Source organism: Spodoptera frugiperda, chromosome 2, assembly GCF_023101765.2.
Source record: "Spodoptera frugiperda isolate SF20-4 chromosome 2, AGI-APGP_CSIRO_Sfru_2.0, whole genome shotgun sequence".
NCBI classification, from domain to species: domain Eukaryota; kingdom Metazoa; phylum Arthropoda; class Insecta; order Lepidoptera; family Noctuidae; genus Spodoptera; species Spodoptera frugiperda.
The window spans coordinates 9545209-9559973 of record NC_064213.1 but is presented as its reverse complement, the minus strand read 5'-3'; the positions used below and the strand labels follow the sequence as shown (position 1 = coordinate 9559973).

Below are 14765 nucleotides of genomic sequence, written 5' to 3'. Positions count from 1 at the left end.
CATCTAAAGTGTACTGTAAAATCTGTTTATTTTGAAATCTATGCTTGTGTCTAGCGAGGTTATACGTATTTTTACTTCTTTATAATATCCAATCCAGTGTCTACTTACGTTTAATTTCTGGTGTTTGTACAGCCAATATTTCCGCTTTATGTTTTTCTTCTTCTAATTCTACCTGTAAATAACATTTAGTCATTGTACATTTTTACAATGACACATTTTCTAAGCACAGATATCACCATACTAAGCTACCCTAATGAGTCAAAGAATATGAGCCCCGGTGTAGCTTGATCCTAATCGAGCATTCTCGAACAGTTTACGTCAACAGGCAATTCCGTTGATTTACTTTGCTATAAAGTTAAAATTCTATTACACTTTTGTTCCTGTTAAGGATATTTTAATTCGCTAGTGTGTAGAAAACAAAGTTATTTAGTTACCTTGGCATTATGCAGTTGGCTTTCAATACGTGAACAGTGCTCCCTCATAGATCCTATCATTGTGTTTCTTTCTTGAACCAACTGTGACACTTCCGACCTGTAATACAATCGTAAATGGCATACATAAGTTGCGGATAACATTAAAACAAACTGCAAAACTATTAGTTGAAATAGAAACATTATTTTTGTTTTTTGTTAAGGGGCGAAAATCATCCAATTACTTCTCCCGTCTTGGGCAAGGCGTGAAGGAGTGTCAGACTCTTATTGATTAAAAACCACCCCGTTCCTCCTCCTGCTTTTTAAGCCGTAGCCCCGGTAGCTCCGAGGTTCTTTTTGTATTCCGAAGAAGGCTATATATAGACTATAAAACATAACAAATTATGATCAATAGGAGTGAAGCAGTAATTAATTAACTTTCCTCATGCACGTACGTACCTCATCCTCTTGAGTTCGTTTTGCAAGTGGTCGATGAGTCGGTCGCGTTCTACGATTGGGTCGGGCTGTGGAGACGGCGAGGGACGGTCGAAGTCTTCTAGATTGTCCATAGTTGCCTGTTTATACACAAAAATAAGTATTAAAAGAGATAAAATTAACACATTAGACGCCATGTCGGACAACGTTGTCCGACACTAGTGGAGAAATAGCCTTTAACAGTTTTTTGTTGGCAATGAAAGGCTTAAAGGGATGTATGAAAAGATGTATAAGGTAACTTCCAACTGGTTTCAAAGTAACAAAAAGATTACAAATTTGACAGAGACCAGATGCAGAGGTTTCAGTTGTATGATTTACCTGACTCATAGTATCTGAGGTGTCGATGAGGGAACCAACGGAGTCGATCTCGTCTGGCGGCGGCTCTGGGATGGTAACTACTGGAGTCACGTATGTACCGAAGTCAGACTGCAAATAAAAACATTAAAATAGAATTAAACTAGATATTTTGGGTCAACAAATAGACTAATGCCAATTAAAATTGCCAAAATTAATTATTATCCGAAATTCTCCAAAACGCTTCGGTACGTTTCCTTGTTTATAAGGTTAATTATTATTATTTTAGAACGCGGCAAAGAAATTGGTATTGTTTGTACCTGTTGCAAGAAGTTAGGTGGGTTGGAAGGGAGGACGGGCAGCGTGAGGAGGTTCCTGTAGTATTGGAGACTGCTGGCGTGCTTGTAGAACGAGCTCAACTTCTTAAACTGTTGTCGGAATCTGAAAACAATTTTCATACTTAACATTATATTTCCCTTTTTTCAGCCGATAAGTTTATGTCAGTAAATAGTGTCTTAGAATAAAAGTATATACCAATTTAATCTAAGATATTCTTAAAAAGTACAGAGTACTCTTTAACGTCGTGGTTGTATCACATACATTGTGATAAGTTAAAGAAGTATGTAATGATAGGAATAGCGCTCTATAATTTCGGTCTACTTCTGTAAAACAAAACAAGTGAGTGAGCATGTTTTCAGAAGTGCGTATGCAAAAAACCCTGTTATACAAATCCAAAACTGTTTTCAGAAACCTAACAATACCGCACTTAAAGTTATTTTCCAGTGGCGCTAGTGTCGTTTTAGAGCACCCCGCGAATATTATACCTCTCCCGATGTCCGGCGAGGGTGTCGGAGGGCAGCGAGGCGTGCAGTCGGAACAGCAGCCTGACGTTGCAGTCGTAGAGCTGCGACGCGTCCTGGGCGCACGGGATCAGCGCCGCCAGCCGACACTGCCCGCTCGCAGTCATCGAGTTAGCGCGCGCGTTGCCCAAGCTGTCGAATACTGGAACATACATAACATTTTCTTTATAACTTCTTTCATGAAAGCTTTTACGGATCACCTGATGGCCTGAGGGCCGCCTATGGACCCGCAATGCCAGAAAGTGTCGGATGGAACCTTTATGCATGCATGGATATGAAGTATAGACTAAATATAGTTCTACCAATCTACCAACCTGCTGCTTGCAAATTCAAAATTTCATCCATGTAGTCGAACAATTCCACGCAGAGCTGGAAACTGTAACAAAATATTTTTATGTTAAAAACGGGACATGATTGTTTAATTTCAAACGATATGAAACTCTAGGTTCATTTACATTTGTACCATTTTTTCAAATTGTACACAGGTTGTTTCATTTTCTATATCTTCAAAAACATCGTAAGCTGAAGAACTGATCAGTGCAAGACATAATGTGTTTTCTATTGTGTCTTATATATCCACAGACGAAAGATTAAGTTCGTATCGTAACAACCCTGTAGACTTATTAAAAACTAGCAAACTTACTAGTTATTGACATCGTTCTCCGCGATGGCGTCCAACTCCTCAGCAGTGAGCTGCATGTTGCCGGGGAAGCGAGGGTTGCGCGCGTGGAACTTCAGCTTGCACACCAACAAGTTGCAGTATAGGTGAACTAGCTTGCCGTAGCCTTCGCGTAAATGTACCTGAACAATTGCACATAGAAACGTTGTTAATATGGACCCTTAAGAATAGTTTTCGTTCGGAAAAGAGGACTAAGGGAATGAGTTTCTCTTGTTGGCTGATAATGACATATTTATATTGATCCTAATTAGAAATAGTTCAGAGTAGGGAGGTCACCTGACAATGTGGGCCATTGTCAGGTGACCATGAGGCCCTAGCCGATGAAGATATTGCCTCTCTTTAATAGAGAGCAACTAGCATTTGTATGTACTCTCTTATTGTCTTGCAATTGCCGTAGGAAATTGCTGTCGTTATGAATCGAATTAAAAGGTCTCCCTTTAAAGTAATCGAAACGATAGCGCATTCGGCGCCCTGATTGGTTGGTTTATTCGAGTCAGAGCGCCGAATTCGCTCTGTTTCGGTGTAAGTACCGTACGTATATCAAACATGTTTATAAAACGTAGCACACGTAGTAAACAATAATCTTACTGAAACAAACAAAACTACATTTCCTGTGAATCTGATATCGGAAACGGTGTCACAATCATAATGGAGTGAATGGATTACCAAACACTCTTCCATAAACAATGTTTGTACTTAATAACAAATCGTTTTCCACGAAATGCTTTGTCATTCACTTTGAGGTGTCGTAACAAGGAAGGACTGTACCAGATTATTGGTTACCTAAAATTATTATTAAAAGTATACTTCTTTTCACAACATGAGAAGGATACTTCTATGACCTTAATTCCACAAGTCAAAACTGACAGGAAATAATAAAACCATCTCTTTTCTGATTCCTATTCTTAAAATAGAAGGATCATAAACAATGCTTGTTTATCTATTTATAATAATAAGGCTCTCATCCTAAACTTCTCTCTTCTTTCATTTGTAATATGGTTGTCTATTTGGTTATAAACATTCTATGAGCTCAGTGTGCCACTTGGCAAAGGTCTAACAATTCCCATTATACCCTATCTCTAGCAACCCTTCTCCATATTTTCACAGGTAAATCAAATTAGGAACATACCCACAGCTTCCCCAAGTTCTCGATCATGCCAATATGTCGCTGCGAGTCATCGAGGCAGGCGGGGTGACCCTCGCGCAGCAGTTTGTGTGTCACGTGACAAAACTTCCATGCCACGATGCGGTTCTCTTGTAGCGGGAGACGTATGGCGACCATCTGTGTACAAAATAACGTAGTATATTTTATTATAATGTTACTATAACTAATAGAGGAATATGTATATGACTTGAATATGTAGGTATATATGCCGTGATACTTATTACTATCGTAAAAAGTAGAGGGGTGTCTAACTGAAATCACGTTTCATATTTCACAAATTATACAAAGGGTATATTTTGCCTACCTCGTTTTGACTTGTCATCTAGGTATATCATCACTTTGTGTAATGCAACACACTAGCATAACATAAGGCGTCAAAACGGGAATAACGCCTATAACATCGGAAAATGTCCACCCCTTAAACCTAGGTAATCGTAAAAAGGTCTAATTTCCCAATGTCTTCAGAAGTCACAAGATGCAAACCTATCACATACATTATACACAAATCAACTCTTCCTAACGGGTGTCCCAATAAGAACGCAAGATTTAAATTTGGCGGCATTCGAAGTATCATTGTTTGACATTTGAACAAGTGTTATTTTTTGTTAGTATAAGGTACGAGGTTAGTAAAAATGGAGCGCTACACGATTAAAAATGAGCCAGGTCAAGCGCAAACAGTCAATCATGGTGTTCGGTATCGTAAAATGATAACAAGTCTTTTCGTGCCTCGAATTGAAGAAATGGATTTGGAAGGCATGTGGTTTCAACAAGATGGCGCCACATGTCATACAACCAGAGAAACAATTGAATTGCTGCATCAGTCATGTCCCGGTCGTGTTATTTCACGTTTTGGAGACCAGAATTGGCTGCCTAGATCATGTGATTTATCACCATTAGACTTTTTCTTTGGGGTTTCTTAAAGTCGATGGTTTATGCGAATAAGCCGACGACGACTCAAGCCTTAAAAATTGGACGCTGTATTAATGAAATACCGCAGCATTAATGCAAAACGGTCATTGAAAATTTCATTGAAAGATCGCGTATGTTTCAGCAAACCAGCGGCAGCCATCTGCCCGATGTATTGTTCCATAGATAACCTCATACTCTCTACTTTACGATATTATAAAGCTTTCACGATTTTTTTTTAAATATCTGCGTTTTATTTAAAATTTAAATCTTGCGTTCTTGTTGGGACACCCTTTATAAGAATTTAAAAGGCGTGTTTCATTACTGTGACTATATGTATATCATTGGTAATGTCATTATGAACAGCAGATCACACGACTACAGGTCACGACTCCGATGTTATTCCCGCTTTGAGGGGGGGAACACAGTGATCATTCAGGAAACAGTTAATGTGGCCAGATTATGTCAAGTAGTGAACTGTCACATTCAGAGTAATTTATTGACGTAACATGGGCAGAGGGCACGTTGGAGTTTCTTTATCATTTGTATTCATTTATAGGCACGTACTTTGATATATAGTGACGAAGATAGTAAAATTTATCAGGTTAATAAGGCTTTCTCTGTTTGGATAAAAAGTTTGCTCTTTTTAGAGCACAAAATAAATTAATTTAGTAATAAATTAAACAAACTTGTTTGCTAACTTTGGCTTCGTAACTCAGGACTTGCAATTTTGTCCACCTGGACAGACAGGTGCACACTTTGATTTTTAAACAGCTTTACATTTTAGTTTTAAATTTAGTAACTGGAATTTAACCCCCCATTCCGATTTATCTGATATTTGGTACACACTCAAATCTTGATGACCATACAATATATGAAACTAAAAACGTTGAACTTATAAACACAATTTAATCTTCAGTGTACAAAAATAGAAATAGTTTACGTAAATAAATAACATATGTTTGTCTAATCCGTTAAGTGTCAAGATGTCTTTTAATACAGATCTATTTCCATGGTCGGCAACGTATATTGGTGCTGAAGGACTTGTAGGTGTACCTGCTAACTGCTTACCATGAGGTAGACCCATGAGTGTGCTGGCTACTAACAGTAGGTAGTATATTTTACATATAATTATTTTTTTTTACATTTGATGGGTCAACATTTGGCCGCTATCTCACCTGATGGTAAGTGATGATGCGGCCTATATATATATTTTCATAGTTGTACAAGTTCCTTACCCAGTAGGTGACGGCGCTTTGTTCCTTGAAGGTCCCAATAAGAGTGCTCCGAACATGTTTCTCTTTGACCGGAGTCTCGTTGGCGTTGATAGCCTTCTGTATAGCTAATGTCTGGAAAAGCAATAAACCATTAATTTAACCATTTAATAAATATTTTCTAAAATATAGTGAACTAAGATGTGGTAAGGCGACGATGAACATTTGGAGGATAATTTCACTGCAACCACAATTTTATCATCTATCTGGCTTAGTAATCCGTTTAAATCATCAATTGATTGAAGAACGTTTTCCAGGTATTATTTAGAATACCTATGTGTGTTATTTAAGATAGGTTAATATTCTTTATGATGTGAGAAAGCAAGCCGGTTATAAACATTAGTCTAAGATTTTACATTTGACGAAATGATGTTATGCTGTAATCTTCTCTTAATATAGATTACATTATTTACAGATGAAAGGTATGTGAAGGTAAATGTTAATTAACGCAGTTGATGAAACACAGGCGTGGATATACCTAGTTTAAAATGTTAAATCCCTAAAGTAAAGTGTACCGTTTAACAGTAAACAATAAAAATTCCTTACATGCTCGTATTTAAAAGTTAATGGAGAAATGCAGTGCATTGTTCTAGAGGTCCATTGACCTGGTTTCGTTACGTGTTTAGAGTTAACCTAAATCAGGCATATTGGCCTTTGAACAAGTTTACAATAGGTACATGAAAGGTAAATGTTCCATAAATATATTCAAGAGTGTATAATGATTCATAATTCAGTCGAAAAATGAATGAAACATTGCAGACTTAGGTGGAATGTAAACAGACAAAACTAGTTAGACTGGCACGCTAAATATCTTCTAAATTTCCGAAACCTAGGAATGTACCGACAATATTATTGATAAAATATTTGCAATGAATGGCAGTAAACAATCGTATTTGTATGCAACGCCGTTTAGGGCTTACGTCACCGGCTCCACTAATGTCGTACTCGTACGACACTTCGCAGAATTCTCACAACATTCTCACAATGTTCAATGGATTTGAAATTGTAATTAAAGCAATGCGGAGCGCGTGTCATAACAAAAACTATACTGCAATAGACGCGTCACTGATTACATCGAAGTATAATTTGCTGCTATAATGTTGAATTAATCGATTTCCGTAATCAGTAGATGTTTTGAAGTCATTGCAGGTATGTACTATATACAAACTCGTTTATTGTACAGACTCTTACAGGTCAATCCACTTTACAACCATTTTCAATTTAATAGTTTTCATAAAACCTAAATACTTAAATAGTCTACGTTTATAATAAAGATAACGGTAAGTTTGGTGCTCTATTTATTCTAGAAACATCTAAGGAAACAAATGCCATTAAAGAAGAACAAAGATTCGACAAAAACCTCTTGTGAACTTGCAACATCATTCCTCAACCAAATTAGATTTGAACACAAAAAACTATAGCCTTAAGACTTATTTTATTTGTTTTTTTATATTAGACTTATTAAATTGTATTTCGGCACCATTAAAACATCGTAAATTCGCAACTGTTAGCTTAGAATACTCCAGAAAGTTCCAGTCAGTTTGTAAATGGAATGCAGTGATAGAAACTAACAGTGCAAAGTTGAGTCTACTCGGACCAAAGAAATGGAATATCTCAGAAGATCTAAAGTTATAAGTACCACTATTTTAAACAATATAATTGGCGTATTTTGAATCGATTGCCTATGAATCTAAATTTCTATGCAGTTTAGTCTTTGTCATACCTTTAGAATAAATAAACACTTTGCACTTGTAATAACAATAACTAAACTCAATGCGGTTACTATTAAACACATCGATGACTGTCAGTTCTTTAGTCATTTTAATATAGCACCTAATCAAAACACTTGAAAAATGAATCTTATCTATAACAGGACAAAGTTTAACTTACATTTGCTTTGCAGAGATTAAGTTTATCCTGTTCTTGTGTTTACCGTAGGCGTTAACAAGGTTGAGTCATTGTATCTTACTACAAAACTATAGATAATCTTTTTGGTGTATTTGGTGTAAATTGTGAATCATAAGCATACTTTATCACCAAATAATCGATATTTTTGATAAGAATTTGTGTGACTACCTATATTGTATACAGACGAGCAAATATAAGGTCGCATATACCTACTAGGTATCTTAAGCAGTCACTGAGTGACACATTTACTTATAAATTCTGATTTCCTTACGTATAAAGTACTCGTGTAGGACATATCCTTATATCGTATACATATGTACCTACTTATTTATAACTCCTTGGTATTACTGCTGCATATTAATGATGTTTATATCCTCAAAGGACAAAGAATGCCGTGTTATTGTACGCCGTTTTTGTTTTTGTGCCATGATTGTGAATGTGAAAGAGCTTACTTAAAAATGCAATATCCAAATAATCCAATTCAATCCAAATATCCACGTAATTCTTGATTATGGATCGTTTGGAAACTATCATACTCATTTTAAAGTTGATTTGTTTAGAATTCACAATTTTTTAAAGAAAAGTATCCGACTACTTCGACATGCAAAGATCATGTTTTAGTGTAGTACACCATGCTAAGTCAGACATTTATAGAAAGGAACACAAACAATCGTTGGAAAAAGTGGTCCATATTTACTACTTCACTAGTTGGTACTTGGACGAACCCAATGTTTGTGAGTAAACAAGAAGCGGGTGCGCTACACGCCACTGAACACATGTTGCCATTCCGTTAACTCCGGTATTTTTAGCCAGAGTCGCGCATAAACGTACACACTTATATTGGAGAGAGAAAATAAGTATTTACACTATAATAAATAGTGGGAAGACATCATAAAATAATGGTCGTTAATGCTCGTACAATACAAATATTCCCAAAAATATTTGCGAAATATCCGTTACTAATACAAACTAACCGCATTGTTGCTGTGTACTGTATCTATTTATGTGTATTTATCTCCCATAAGAAAAGGAATACTCCTAAACAGAACAGCTGTCTTCTCATTCCTCAACGCCTAAGCACGTAATCTTAAAACCCCATTGAATAAATTAAGATCTGATCCAACTGTTCCATATTGCAATGCCCAGAGGCTAAGCGAAGATTTAGGGAAGGATTAGACCGCATTCATTGGTATCGTTAGCTCGCTAGATGAGAAAATGAATGAAATTAGAGCACAGTTAGTTAGACCGGTCAGGTAAATAGCTTTTCTATCAGGTTGAGCGTAAGAGAAACCGTCAAAATGGGAAATCTTCCATCTATTAAACAGGCACTTCCTTACATTAGTAAAGATGAAACTTCTAGGATTTCCCAGAACTCTGAATCAAATTTTGCCAAAAACAAAGTTCAAGGTAATATGAACTTTAAATATTTCATAACAACATACAAAATTGAGAAAATTTGTTCGAGGATAAACCCATAATTATCCTAAATGACAGAGGAAACAGAAGTCTGAATAGAGTGTTATATTAAGGGCCGATTCGAGGTAAGTATTTTTGTAAATATATTTAAACAATTTCCAGATAGATTCTGAAACTATGTATGAACCTATAACAAAAAAATTAATCACTACGGGAGGCAAAATCATCCATTTATGGATCTCGCATAAGTGACAGTGATTGTCGTAACTATTCTCAATGATAATGGGTTAATGAAATCATCAGTACATGTGTTGTATGAATCGAAACACTTGTCCATTACTGGCGGAATTCGCGGACGCTCGTTATTATCAACGAAATAAACAATGAACTTTAAGAGTTATCTCATTTCGACGCGCAAATCGATGGAAATACCAACCAATCTGATTTGGAAAATACGCTACGACGATTTTTGGGCTGTTTCTGTATTTGGTGAAGGCGAACATAATGTTCTCGTCTCTTTCAAAAAACACAATCAGTTAGTGCTAATAGTGGAATTAGTAGAAACCTGTTGTACAACAAGTACACTGAGCGTAAAAAGATTGTGAGCTTCAGTAAAATAAGGAAAATAGGTACAACTTCTCTACGTAAGATAAGAACCGGAATAGTTACAAATCAATTCTCAAAACTGATAAACTTTACCTACATTTCAAATGAGGATAATGTCATAAAATATTTCGAGCCAAAAATTTAAATATAGAAATCAAGAGAATATTTAAAAAGAAATTCACACAAACCGAATTTACACTTAATACAAATGAACTTTACTACTGTTATAGCCTAACTGATTAAAAACTCTTTAATATTAATACAAAGGCAGTAAAATCGAAGGATCACAATCGAAGAGCCAAAGCAAAGCCTTCGTTTTTCTCCTTTTGCAAGGCCAGACGTGACTCGAGACTTGGTTCTGAATACTTTAAGGAACCTTTTGTATAGGTTTTAATTAAATGTTTCTTATCGCACGAACCATTTTGTGGAACCGAGTGGAACAATGATAGAAATAATCGATGATGCGTGATAACAGGTGCATTGTTATGTGCCAACTATACAGAAACGTGGGACTTCACCTTGTGTACAAACACCGACAATTATCGTACTTAGATAATGCGTATTTCATTCATATGCCGCCAATCATTAAATACAATATGTCTTACGTGTTACTACAGATTTTTACCGATTTTTGCACAAAGCAATGTGCTGTAGAGCGGCGCTGTAGCCGCCCAAAAAAACCTTACCATTCCTGTTTTATTTGTGTCAATAAAGTCATTTTAGTATGCAAGAATTTCAATGTGCTCCGTTAACCTTATAACAAGAGTTGTGTAATATCGTGGATGTACACTCACCAGCTGATAGAAGCGCTTGTCGTTGGGGTTCGCCATAGCGTGTTAGTGGAGAGCGGTGTCTGAATCAGCTGCATGCATTAGTTAAGTGCCGAGCTGTGGCGCTGAAATGAACGCGCCACGCTCGATTAGTACTGTTAGTGAAGGTGACAATTAATTCATGAAAGATCCCTTTCCCATTCCGCATTTTTTGGCCTACTATACCATGGATAATATTTTGACATTCATTCAAAAAGAAGAGTATAAAAAATGTTATGCGTACTAAAATTATGCCATGTTAAATTAACCCAAAAATGTTCTGCGGTTGGAAAGGGGTCCACACGGGTCCACATCAGGTGCAGTAGAATACAGTACAAGGCACATTGCCCTGCATGTACCTGAACAAATACAGCACGTCATGTGACCTAGTGGATAGATGATAGAAGAGCATTCATAACACTTCCATGCTACGATAAATGCACACTTATGTTAGGAAGCAATGGCAAAAATCTCATTTCTGTACATTAAAAATTAAATTCACATATTTACAGCTCTGTTGTTAAAAAAAGACATAAAAAATTCAAGGCTGTACATTAGAAATTCAAAAATTGGTTATTAACCGGCTGGTCTGAACCGATGTTCTTGCACCAAGCGTCATGCAGGTGTGAACTGAGAGTGTATTGCAAAAAAATCAGCAAACCAGTGGATCGGAACACCTTACCTGTAACAAAACAAAAAACTATAAGAATTGGTGCGTTACGAGAATAAATTACATGAAGAATAATACAAACGTAAGAAACTCTTAGACGGTTTTACTATCGCCATTTAATGCGAAGAATTGCAGACAATTGTAGCACGATATTAAATCATCAGGCATCATTAAGATGCATAATATAACTCTTCCGATTCTGGTGATTGAATGCATTACCTAATGGTGGATTGTAAAATTCTGTTCGATATATTTGAGGTTCCTCGGGAAACCTAGAATTACAATTTAAATGCGCGAAAAGAATGGTGGTCAAGTTTGCTATAACGATATACCGTATGTGATTCCTAAGCACATTAAGCTAATTGTGTGTATAATTAAGTTAATCTGTTAATTAATATCGCGTATCTTAATGCGATTTTAAGTCGAGTGTGCGTAATTTAACTGCTTGTGTGAGATTGCCCGTTGTGAGTCATAAGTAATTTATCTCTTAGTAAAACAGACATGTTGGATTAGACCATATTTGACATATCTTCTGACGCATATTAAAGGTCTCAGCACACATATGGGATCGGAAAGGGATCGTAACCGTAACGCCTTTTGCCTCGCTGTCAACCAGGCGTCAACCTACCGTATGCACGTAACGAACGCGTATCAGCAGCGCCTGTACGTCAACTCGGCTACGGCTAGGCGACACCGCGCTTACGCCTCGCCGTCCCGTCGCGGGAGGGGAAAGGGGAAAGGGTGGACGAAGAGATGTGAGCTCGGGTACGGAGAGACGTAAGCGCGGGTACGGAGAGACGTAAGCGCGGGGACGGAGAAACGTAAGCGCGGGGACGATGAGCCGTAAGCGCGGGAATTCAAGTTCGGAGCCTGTTCCGAGGCGAGGCGATTACGTTATTATTCCGATTAGTGTGCGTTGCAGTAGGGAGTTTAACACTAGAAGGGTCGGGGACATTGCATACCTTCAAAGACCGCGACCGTCAAATTGACGGTATATGATAATTACGGAGAAAATATGATTGAAATATGTACCTATGTGTGTCATAAAAACAAAATTACGAATTTTAATTAATGCCTTTAATTAAATACTTTGATTAGTTACATAAAACATTTATTACAAATAATTTTTTTAAATACTTTTTTTACACATTGACCACAAACAGCTTTCTGGCAAATAGTACATAAGTCACAAGTGCGGTTCTTTTTACATTTTGAATTAATTTGACATTGTCGTCTTTTTTGTGATGTAGAAGGCTGTTCTTCTTCAATAGTTATGTTATCCAAACGTTGAAAAGCTGATGCACTTTGTTTTTTATTCACGTACTCTGCGCGAAGTTCACTTACAAGTTGTAGAATATAATTATGACGAGAAATGTTTTCACCTGTAACTTGGCGAAAAATAATCCATGAATTTATGGCGGCCAAATCTAGAATATTATAGAAGACGTGGACTGGTCATCTTCGTGTTTCAGCTCTTACAGTATATTTTCGTGCCATTTGGTCAATTATATCCACGCCTACCTTAGTTTCGTTATAAAATTGTATAGTCCCCGGTAGTTTTTTTTTTGACTCAGCATCAGTATGAATATTTTCGTGTAATGTACTCAATACAATGACATTTTTCCCAGGTTTACCTTGTAAATTACTGTCCTGCGTTTCACTGTCGAAATGACTTTCAGTTGGAATGTCGGCTTCTGAATCCTCAGATGTAGAACTTTCTTGGTCTAGCTGAAAGTCTTCATCTTCATTATCACAATGCGTTACTGATAATTCTTTGCCACTTTCATCACCTGAGTCATCTTCTTCAATATTACTGTCCTGCGTTTCACTGTCGAAATGACTTTCAGTTGGAATGTCGGCTTCTGAATCCTCAGATGTAGAACTTTCTTGGTCTAGCTGAAAGTCTTCATCTTCATTATCACAATGCGTTACTGATAATTCTTTGCCACTTTCATCACCTGAGTCATCTTCTTCAATATTACTGTCCTGCGTTTCACTGTCGAAATGACTTTCAGTTGGAATGTCGGCTTCTGAATCCTCAGATGTAGAACTTTCTTGGTCTAGCTGAAAGTCTTCATCTTCATTATCACAATGCGTTACTGATAATTCTTTGCCACTTTCATCACCTGAGTCATCTTCTTCAATATTACAAAGTTGCGATAACTCTCGTTCTATTTCTAAACTCGAGAGCTGTTTGGAACGCCGATTGGAATTCATTATAAAATAAACACACGACAATTCTCTTCAAATAATCAGTTGAAACTGTAAGTCATGTCAATAAACACAACATATAAATATATAGGTAAGATAAGAAGGTAGAAACAAAACTTTTGTTTATAACACTTCAAAGTATTCAAGTGCCGTCAAATTGACGGCGTCCGGTCTTATTAGGTATGAGTAAGCATACCCCGCATATCAATCATTATTTATTTATTTTTATTAAATTAAAACTTATACAATCATAAGTTATGAAAAGTCATTAAATATGAATACAAACTGAAATACAGACAAAAAGTTATTAGCCATCAAAATTATTTTGCCGTCAAATTGACGGCCATGGCCCTTCTAGTGTTAATACAAACCATTCTGAACGGCTCGAGGCGATACGGTGACGATCCCTTTCCGATCCCATATGTGTGCTGAGACCTTTAAACTTAAGACCCGAATCGAAATTATTATCGTTTGTTTTTAGTAAAACTATGATCTTGTTTTTAAGTATAATCCTGTGTAACTATGACGATGATAATAATATCTGTTGATTGATTTGGTTTTTTTTTTGAGGAGCGAAAATCATCCCGTGTCTTCTTCCGCCTTGGGCGAGGTGAGAGGGAGTGTCAGACTCTTACTGACTAAAAACCCTGTTCCTACTCCTGCTTTTCGAGCTGGAATCCCGATTAACGCACTAGGTAGTCCGTAGCTCTGATTGATTGACTTGTTTAGTGGTATAGATGAATACAAGTTACCAATTCTATAGACAAAAGTGAAATAGATACGTTTAAAAAAGCTGTTAGCGAAAACAATATCATACCACGCCTCTTTTCCTTCGAACTATACACAAACGACTTTTTCCAATGATTAGTTCCGCGTAATCGATTTTGCAACCCCTGTCTTATTATGTAGGTAGATACCATTATAGGACGAAGTATAAGTAATTAGTTTAAGGTAACAAGTAAATATACTAATACTGTTAAGTGACAAACAAAAATAGCAGCACAAAATCAATAAATGGGTGTCACTTGGGGAGATAAGCTGTGTAAGCCAGGTACGGCTTCT

General features: G+C 36.7%; 1 protein-coding gene across 9 annotated transcripts in view; it reads right to left on the bottom strand.

The window, feature by feature from the left end:
• The window catches only part of LOC118281794 (huntingtin-interacting protein 1), a 39404-nt gene that overhangs the window by 9407 nt on the left and 15232 nt on the right, over window positions 1-14765 (bottom strand). For 6 of the 9 annotated variants that reach the window (XM_050701870.1, XM_050701898.1, XM_050701911.1 and 3 more), the window contains exons 2-11: window positions 6048-6158; window positions 3868-4020; window positions 2703-2860; window positions 2374-2435; window positions 2024-2201; window positions 1520-1640; window positions 1224-1331; window positions 870-985; window positions 435-531; window positions 109-172 (exon numbers count right to left, since the gene is read on the bottom strand). In XM_050701870.1, coding sequence (XP_050557827.1) covers window positions 109-172; window positions 435-531; window positions 870-985; window positions 1224-1331; window positions 1520-1640; window positions 2024-2201; window positions 2374-2435; window positions 2703-2860; window positions 3868-4020; window positions 6048-6158 — 1168 coding nt within the window. Of the gene's footprint in view, window positions 1-108; window positions 173-434; window positions 532-869; window positions 986-1223; window positions 1332-1519; window positions 1641-2023; window positions 2202-2373; window positions 2436-2702; window positions 2861-3867; window positions 4021-6047; window positions 6159-10807; window positions 10909-11375; window positions 11398-14765 lie in introns of those variants that run through there. The other 3 variants (XM_050701876.1, XM_050701887.1, XM_050701891.1) reach the window with 2 other exon arrangements.